At 35.1% G+C, this 10051-nt stretch overlaps 1 protein-coding gene across 1 annotated transcript in view; it reads left to right on the top strand.

Moving 5' to 3' along the window:
- Positions 1–213: 213 nt before the first annotated feature.
- The window catches only part of SPINK5 (serine peptidase inhibitor Kazal type 5), an 80705-nt gene continuing 70867 nt past the window's right edge, over positions 214–10051 (top strand). The window contains exons 1-4 of the mRNA XM_023739184.1: positions 214–268; positions 1503–1528; positions 2936–3063; positions 4797–4869. Of these exons, the coding sequence (XP_023594952.1) occupies positions 214–268; positions 1503–1528; positions 2936–3063; positions 4797–4869 (282 nt within the window). The remainder of the gene's footprint in view (positions 269–1502; positions 1529–2935; positions 3064–4796; positions 4870–10051) is intronic.

The following is a 10051-nucleotide window of genomic DNA, read 5'->3' as shown; positions in this document are numbered from 1 at the left end:
CTGCTACCTTGACAGGTTCCTTAAAGGATGGAACATACACTAATATGACATAGCACGACCTTGTACAACTGGTTTTATAATTTTGGCTTGTGATGTGGGTGTAAACCAAGCTTACTCATATAAAAGTGAGCTGCATCTCCACGGGTTCAGTCTTAGAGCACCAGCTGAACAATCCACGGAGCAGACTTGTAATCGACTTACATCATCTTCGTCATGAAGATAGTTATGGTGCCAATGCTTCTGACCCTGACTCTTTGCCTCATACAAGGTGAGAAATTTGCATGGAGTCTAAGCCTCTTGCCACACATCTCAAGCCCTAGGGAAGGGACTTGTACTTAAATAATAATAATAATGATATTCCTGAAATATCCTGCTAGACACAGAGCTTTGAATAATTATATATGTGGCTCTATAACTATGTTGTTATCTTTAGAAATGGCAAATAGCTTGAGATAATCTAAAATTTATCCAATAGAAATCCTTCCATTACTTCTGCATTAGTTCTAAAAAACTAATAGATTATTCTTCATTGTCCCCTTTTCAAGCATATTAATTCATTCTGCATATATACATATGATATACATTTTAATATTATATATAAGTACTATATAATTATTATATGTATAAATATTTTAAAACGTTAAATCATCTCTTCTTATTTTTAAGCAGTTGTGTCTTACGGGATATTCATTCATTTCAATTCATGAATTGAAAGTATTTTTCCTATCGGGTGAAGGACTTTTGTGGATGCTAGGAGATAGGTTTTTACATTTGCTATTTGATTTTGAGGGGAACACAAGTTCCCTAGACTCATCTTTCTCTGAAGCATTTACATTTTATAAAGGGAACCTCAGAGATGGAGAATTGGTGGGATCATTATACACAAATATTGCCCACTTTCCTAATATAAGTATGTGGATGCAGCAAAAAGTTTGTTAATCAGAGAGTGTAGTAGTCTAGTGATTTTAAGTAATGTTGATTTTTGCCAGATTTCTCATTTTTGTAGCTGTAAAGAGGCAGCAGAGTCACTAGAGCCCAGAAAATGGAATTTTATGTGTACACACACACATATATATTATACAATCTTCATGCTATATTATAATTTCCAAGTATATTATAATTGATATTATGTATTGTAAAAATTTTAGTTAATAGATATGTACATTATGTTATAATTTTAAAAGAAGATCTGTCATAGTTTACTCTGAAAGGACCTTTTAGAAATTATATACTGTGAGGGATCAGAAAGAAGATGAATATTATTTTCCAAATCATTGGATCTTTATGAGTTACTGGACCTTTGGAAGTGAATACACTGATCTCTTGGAGCAGTGCCCTCATTTTATTTGCCATGTTAAATGTTAATGAGTTCAAATAGAATTTGTAGTTTTACAACATATTGACGTTAAAGCAATCAAGACACAGCACCAAGTGAATTTTTTTGTTTTATTTATTAAATATTTTACATTCCCTTAACTTTGGTTTCTGTATTTTTGTCCCAGATGCTGCCAGCAAGGATGAAAATCAGGTTAGTCCTGCTTCTTCTGTTCATTGATTCCATTCCAAGGTCCCTAAAGAAAAATGGTTTGTGGCCAACACCTACAGTTAATAATGCACACATATTACACTGATAGGTACTAATAGCTTTTGTTAAAAACACAGAAACAGGTCTTTATGAATCAAGACATGAATCACATACACAGAAAAACCAATGAATGAATGACGATGGATATCTGCAAGAGGAAATCCACCATCCTAAAGGAGTATTTTATACTCCATAAACAAATAAAAAATAAAATCAACTGGTGAATTACTATCATTCAGCTTAACATCTGAACAAGCCAGGGCAGACATAGGAAGCTGAATAAATCTTCTGGTAATTGTAGTGCAAAATGAGATTGTCTGTAGCTTCAGGTCAATGTATATATTTCATTCAATAGATTTTTATTGAATATCTATTATGTGTCAGACACTCTTTGAAAAGTTGGGGATGTTCTTGTAGACAATATAGAGAAAAATCTTTACTTTCATGGGACTTATATTCTAGTGGGAGAAAACAGACAAGTTAATAAGTATATTAGTGACGTATCTACTACATTAAATAATGATTAATGCTAGGAGGAAAACACCGCAGGATGGAGGATAGGAATTGCTGGGTATGGAGATGGTATTAGTTCTCATTGGGATAGTCAGGGAAGTTCTCACTAACAAGATGGCATGAGAACAACAATCTGGAGGTGATGAGGGAGTGAGCTGTGCAGATACTTGCAACTTAGAGCAGACCAGGCAGAAGTACCAGCAGCAGCAGAGGCCCTGAGGCCAGAGGGTGCTTTACCAACTCTCAGAGGTCTTTGCTTTGAGAAATAAAAGAATCATTTTCTATAGAACTTAAATTTTTCTATCTATTGTCATTTTGGCATATTTCAATAATAATAATAGTAATGACAATAGCAATGAACACAACAATAATAACGAAGAAGGAAAAAGGAGAATCTGCTTAATGAATACTATGTAGCAGGCACTCTCTGAGGGATTTACATACTTATAATATTTAATCTTTGTAAAACCTGTAAAATGTATATATGTATATGTCCTATTGCTACAGATAGGGTAACTGAGCCTTTGGAGGTTAACTTGCTAAGGCTCTAGGGCTTATCAATGAGAACTCTGGGATACAAGTACAAGGACTCCAAGTCCCTTGTACTTTCCATTCCACTAATTGTTTTAGATGAATGTTCAGCAGGTATATAGGCAATCTCCAATAGAAAAGCCAGAGTCATTATTTTTTTTTGTACATTTGTATCAACTGAGTGAAGGTCTTCCACATTAAGGGGGGTTGCGTCATTAAGTAATACTACTCAAGGAAATTCTTCTTAGAAGGTAAAGTCTTGCTTCGATGAGATTTAAGGAAACAAAACTTTCTTTATCTTCTCAGGAAACATGTGATGAATTCCGAGCATTGATGAAGACTGGAAAATTATTTTGTCTCCAGAATAAAGGTCTTTTTCAAAGCCCTGATGGAATAATGCTCATCCAAAAATGTGCCAGGTGCAAAGTGATATTGTGAGTAAAGACCCTCTTCCTTTCAAGAATTTAAGTTACCAGTTGTTTTCTGACTACTGAATATGTATATACTTTTCCTTTCGAATGTATTTTTTCAAATCTATAAGGTTAAAAAACAGTGCTTAGCAGTTCACTCTGACACATTCCATCAGATAAAGTTGGATAATTGCCACCCACCTGGAAAGATTTGAACGATCACTCAAATGGTATTCCAAAAGCATTCCAGAGGGTCCGGTATTAGTGCTTTGTGCAATATTCTAGTCTTTTGAGAATGCAGTTCCACTTTGAGCTTCCTGGCTGTGGGAAAAAAGAACTTAAGGGAGAAAGTCAGCTTCCCTGGGCCTGTTACATCCTGACTCTGTTGTACCCTAAAGGCTAAGAGCCCCTTGGAAATGACGCCAGATACTCCTTGTACCGGAAAACCAGCAGAGGGATTTAAGCAGACACGCTGTCTCTGTAAGCCACCAGTGGTTTTGACATCTGGGATAAATGCTAGGATGAGCTGGACTAAAGGGTAGCTGGAAACTTGTAACTCTCTGCAGCTCATAAAAAATTAAGATCCTGGGAAGGCTCTTTTAACCACATCTGTCCAAAGCTTCTTAACTTGATTTCCTTCTCTTCAGTGACACCCCAAAGGAGGAAATGAGCTTGAATTATCAATAAAAATCTCTAGAGTGTCCTAGTTGATGTTTGAACAGGGAAGTCATCCTCAATTTCTGTCCAAGGACAAAACTTCAACACTGGTGCCAAGCCAATTCTAAGCTTACCCATTTAAGATAATTATGTGATAATTAGATTTTTAAATGTCAGGTAGTATGTGTCAGGGGATTTAATTTGACATATTCAATCATATTGGGATAATGAAGCTCTAATCACATGCACTGCTTCTAGTGAAAAGACTGTGGGAAAGTAAAAGAAGGCAAGGCAAGACTGAGGGTGAGAGATGCCCAAGAATGTGTGAACCATCATTTCTTATTCTCTTGAAAGCTGACTGTAAACCAGCAGTTTTATTATTTACTATAAAGTTTCCTTCTTGTTTCTTTGGATGTTGCTTTCTACAGGAGACTCTTGCTATGAATACATTTACTGGAAAAACATTACATTTAAATGTAATTTAAAATAAAAAAAATACCTTAAGACACACAAGACATCACTTTGAAGGTCATTCACTCAATTGTTATTTTTATTATTTTATTACCTATGAAAATTTATGGTGTAATTAACTAAGTTTTTTTAATCTGAAAGGGGAAGACTGTGCGATGCATTAAAACGATCCTCAAATTGCTGAAGGAGCAGGTTTGGAAGAGGATGCTGACTTGTTCTGTGGGTCTCTGGAGGTTGGAATAAATACAGGCAGGCAGATTCTGGTTCAGTGTGAATATGGTCTTTGAAACAGAGCAGCTCAAAAATGAATCAGGTGTCTTTTAGAGTTTTTGACCACTAGGCTGTTAGAAGTATACAAGGGAGGTAGTTTGTTATGAAGGTGAAGGTAGAGATTCTTGCCTTGACAAAACTCTCCTTCCATAGACCCATGTTTGAGATCTCATTCAGCACTGCAGAGAGACTTTCAGTACTGTGCCCAGTTTTGGACCTCCTTCTAATTGTGACATGCCAGACTGGGCTGAGGACAGCAGCCTATGGCTCTTAAACAGGGCAAAATTAAGTTTACAATGTAAGTTGTTATAAAAATTGGGCAAGTGGTCTAAGCTATGTTATTCTTTATCCTCTTTAAGGGAAAAAGAAGCAAAATCCCAGAAAAGGGCCAGGCATTTGGCAAGAGCCACCAGAGCCACTGACCCAGCAAAGGTGAGACAATTTGGAATCAACCTGTTGTGTTTGTTTTAGAGATTATGCTTGATTCTATTTATGACTATCTGTTTATTTCCTAATTACTAGGTCATACCTGTTGCAAAGCCGACTGCTTAGAAGGGAGGGAACATGGCTTAGTCCAGGGGTGGGCTAAATATCTGGTACAGCTTGTCCGTTTGCCCAACCCATGACCCAACTCTCCAAAAAGATTTGGGCCCTGACAGACACTGAGAGGTGGAGTAAGCTAGTTTTATGCCTGCCTTCCATTGCTGTTTCTCATTCCTGCTGTCCTGTTCTACTTCCAGCAAGAACTTTCCTGGGACTCTAAAACTGAGTTCAAATCTTAGAGTCCTTATTTACTGTCTGTGTCACTTGGGCAATTTACCTACCTCTGGGTCTCAAATGGAAGACTTGTTATGTGGGCCAAAAGAGAAACTAAGTTTAAAAAGTTGGTCATAGTGTTTAACATATGTTAGCAGGCTCCTGCCTCGTTCTCTTCTTTTCTCCTCTTTCACTTCCTACTTGAAATAGAGTTGCTTGTTATATCTATTTTGCGGGTTGGGATTCAGAATAATAGTTGAGAGAAGTGTTCTGTGGCAAAATATAAAAACATTTTTAAAAAGGAAAGAATAAAACCACACAGATTTAGTCCACCACACAACCATTTCACCTTATAAATAAGAAAATGACCCTGATTGGAGGAAATATTTGTCTTACAATGTTTCACAAAATGTTATTGACAAAGCTCGGGCTATAACCAAGTGTCCTGACTACCACTTCCATCACTACAGGTTTCCTATGTGGCTTCTTCCCCAATATATTCTTTCTCTTCTTCCTCTCCTGACCCTGCCACATAATTAGAATGATCAATCAGGGCAGGGCACACCCAAATTGCTTAGAGAATTCCCAGTCTAACCAAGCTACCATCTTCCTTGGCAGTATTACTCTGGAATGCCTGGGAACTTCAACCTATGCAATAAACCTAGTCAACCAAATTCTTTGCATGAGCTCAACCAGTCTCACATTTAAAACAATACATCTTATAAACACACTCACCATTTAATTGGTTAATAACTGAAAATCCTTGATCCCTAGCAACCAGGAGATGCTTCTGTGTTCTATAAAATTTCTGGGAGCTAGAAAGCTTTACTGGTAACTTTCAAAGCTGCCCCTATTTGTCACATTTGGAGAAAGGCTCACTCTGTGAGATCTCTTCTTCTCCTCCACCTTTGTGTCCTTCATTAAAACTTCTGTATCAATAGTTTTTAAAAATATAAAATACAATCCAACCAACCAACATAACACACAGACATACAAACCAATCCTGACAAACCGCAATTTTTAATATAGCTAGTCAAATGTTTCCATATATAGACATGAATTTACTGATTTTTACTCAAAACAAGATTTTTTAAGAATAAGTTCACAGAATTTTAAGACACCATACCTCCCTGTTGATGTTATATGCTTGATTTATAATTCTCATCTCTACATGAAGTTCATAGATGCTACATTGTTTGTTACCAAGGAAACTACTTATTATAAATTAAGGCAGTTAAAATTTGGTGTGTGCATTGCAAGTGATTTCTATCTAGATTTTTAATTTTCTTTGTTTTAGTGGATTTGTGCAGTTATTGTTCTCTCCCTTACAAAAGAGAACAACTATCCACTTCCTCTGCTTAGGCACCTATGAGAAATCAAGCCTGCAACTCACTCTCAGGATAAGGAGCTACCTGTTCAAAAAATTACCTCCTACAGATATCTTTTCTCTCTTGTATTATCAGTTTCATCTTCATTAGTATGTTACTCTTTCTAACATTCTCTCCATTAAGAAATCTTGATGGTGGTTGTGTTATGTTTTTAGGTTTGGTCCAGTCAATTTCAAGTCAGAGAGACCCCATGTGACAGAGCAGAACTGTTCCATAGGGTTTTCGAGGCTGCAATCTTTACAAAAGCAGATCACCAGGTCTTTTTCCCGTGGAGCCATTGGGTGGGTTTGAACTGTCAACCTTTTGATTAGCAGCTGAATGTTTAACCATTGTGCTACCAGGGCTCCTTAGTCTTGGTGGTACTGCCTCTAAAATATATCCCAAATTTGAGCCCTCTTCACCATTTCCGTTTCTACCACTCCAGTCCAATCCTTCATAAACTCTGGCCTTTAACATCTTTGATCCATACAGAGACTTTTATTTTCTGATTGATTCATTCATTCAATGTTTCTCATTGACTTAAGTTGCTGACCTTGAAGGATATTAAGTTCTCATGTGTATCAATGTGTATGTGTGTCATCGGAGTTTTCTACTCTGTTTAGATTGGTTTATTACTTTAATAAATAGTAAGGCAAGTCCTTCTTCCTAGTTAATATATTTCAAAGTTGAATTAGCCGTGCATAGGTATATATTTTTCTATACATATGTTAGAAATAAAAAGTTTAGTGAGTTTATAAATATCTAACTTGAATTTTGGAACCCAACTGGATTGAGGATACCAAGAATTTGTAAATTAATTTAGGTAGAATTCACTTTTTAAAATATTAACTTGTTCAAGAGCATAGAGTTTCTTATTATTAATGCACATAATTTTTATGTGCTTTTTAGAAGTTCAAAAAATATTCTCCACAGAGATTTTTATAATTTTTGTTAATACTTTTGTTATTGCTATTTTCAATGGTGTTTTTAGGATATTTCTATTTGGTTGTTGTTGGTACAGATAAATTCTATTGATTTCTGCAAGTTAATCTTATATTGGACAACTTTGCTGACCTCTTCTTTTAATTCTAATAGTTGGTCTACTGATTCTATTGTTGTTTTCTACTTAGTTGATCACATCATCTGCATATAATAGCAGTTTTATAACTTTCCTTCCAATATTAATAAGTCTTTTTCTTTTTCTTTCCTTATTTAATTGAAAAATATCTAAAGTTCAATGGTTAAATGGTAGGTGATGATAATGAACACCACCTTCTTCCCTCTCCCATTGTAAAAGGAATGCATCGAAAATTTCTCCATTAAGTACACTGTTTACTGTAAATGTTTTGTCTATAAACTTTAACATGTTTAGAAAGCTCTTTTCTATCCTTAGTTTGTTAAATTTGTGTTGACCATTGTGAAATTACTTCTCTTTAGGTTCTATAACTATTGAATTAATCCTCTGATTTTTCTCTTTTATTCTATTTATATAATACATTTTTTGACAGATATTTCTTATGCTGAACCATTTTTGTTTTCTTAGGGTAAATCATGTTCAATCAGAATGTATTTTTAACACACTCTTGGATTTGGATATTAATATTTTATTTAGAAATTTTGCAACTATGCTCATAGGGAAAATGAATTTGTGCTTTGTTTAATTGTTCTTATCTGTTTTGGAAATCAGTATAAAATCACCCTGAGGGGTGGAAATTTAGGATATAGCAGAGTGAAGTGGTCAGCAAATCTTCCCTCCCAAAAGCAACTATATAGCTAGACTTTGATAAAAATAAGATTTTTAGCACTATGAAAATCAACCAAAGCCTATGTTAACCTGAAAAGTTTTTGTGCTTTTAAACTACTGAGCTTTGAAGAAGAATAATGAGATTCTGTGGTATTCTTGCCTAAGGCTACTCCCATGTTAACCCCCAGACCTCCCAAGCTGTTTATTTATTTATTTATTTGAGATTCTATCAAAGTAGACCAGGCTATAAGAATCAATAACTGAATTGCCATGGCTGACAGTGGTCACCTGATTTGAAATAGCAGGCAACAACCATGTCCAGAGGTGTTTTTAGTGGAAGTGACAATCTTCTCTAAGAATCAGGCGAATTCTTAACTATGAGATTACAGTTATAGTTTGGGCAAGCATAGTTTTGCCTGAGGTTTCCCGTATAGCCAGCAGAGAACAAAGAGTGCTAAAGAAATCCACAAATTTCTAGCCAACTATAAGGCTGTGTGCATACACATAGAAGACACACTCACACACACACACACACACACAATCCTATTGGAAAGCAAATGCTGGGGGAGATACAAAAATGTATGAACTTTTAATGCATTTTTCTGTACAAACCTATCCATCTGTAGAAGATGGAAGCCTTTCTGGCTGGATGTTTATGAGCACAAACTGTATCTAATCATTGTTGTTGTTAATTGACCACTAAGTTACATAAACATAGGAGAAAAAACCTAGGAAGCTAGAATTTAAAGAAACTGTAAAAAAATCTTTAGTAGACATAGCAGCAGTTACACATCATGGGAAATAAGTGTTTCACAATTTTATCCAAGGGAAGTTACTAAACAGAGAAATAAATAAACAAAAACAACAATAACTTTTAGGGGAAAATCAGAAATCCAGAGTTGCTATAATATAGTATCTAAAATGTCCAAATTTCAACAAAAATTATAAGACATGCAAAGAAACAAGAATGTGTGACCCATGCTAAGGGGAAAAAAAGGGCAGTGGAAGATGTCTCTGAGTGTCTGTCTATGTTATATTTTCAGACAAAGTCTTCAAAATAGCTACTAAAGTATGTTCAAAGTTCTTTAAAAAACCATATGTGAAGAATTAAAGGAAAGTATAATAAAAATGAGTCAATAAATAGAGATTCTCAATGAAGAGATAGAAATTATAAAAAAAAGAACCAAATGAAAATTCTGGAGCTGCAAAGCACAGTGAAAAATTCAGTAGAGGTGATCAAGAGCAGTTTTGAGAAAACATTAAAAAGTATCAGTAAACTTGAAAAAGGATCAATAAAAATGCCAATAGAAGTACTGAGAGAAAAAAGGAAAAATAAACAGACTGTCAGAAACCTATAGACAATGACAAGGATGCCAACAGATATGTAATGGGAATTCCAAATAGAGGACTGAAGAAATAGAGACGAGAAAGGGGAAGAAAAAGAATTGGAAGAAATAATAGCCTGAAGTGACCCAAATTTGATGAAAAAAATTTTTTTCTTCACAACCAAGGAGCTCAACAAATTCCAGATAGGATAAATGCAAAGAGGTTCACACCTAGACACATCATAATGAACATGTTGAAATCAAAAGACAAAAAAAAAAAAAAAAAAGAAAAAGAAGGCAAATGGCACTCAGAGAGCCAGCTAGTGCTTTTTCTTCACAACCAAGGAGCTCAACAAATTCCAGATAGGATAAATGCAAAGAGGTTCACACCTAGACACATCATAATGAACATGTTGAAATCA

The sequence above is a fragment of the Trichechus manatus genome, unplaced genomic scaffold (assembly GCF_000243295.1).
Source record: "Trichechus manatus latirostris isolate Lorelei unplaced genomic scaffold, TriManLat1.0 scaffold00130, whole genome shotgun sequence".
Taxonomy (NCBI): domain Eukaryota; kingdom Metazoa; phylum Chordata; class Mammalia; order Sirenia; family Trichechidae; genus Trichechus; species Trichechus manatus.
The sequence above is the reverse complement of the archived record's forward strand: the minus strand, read 5'-3'. Positions and strand labels throughout refer to the sequence as shown.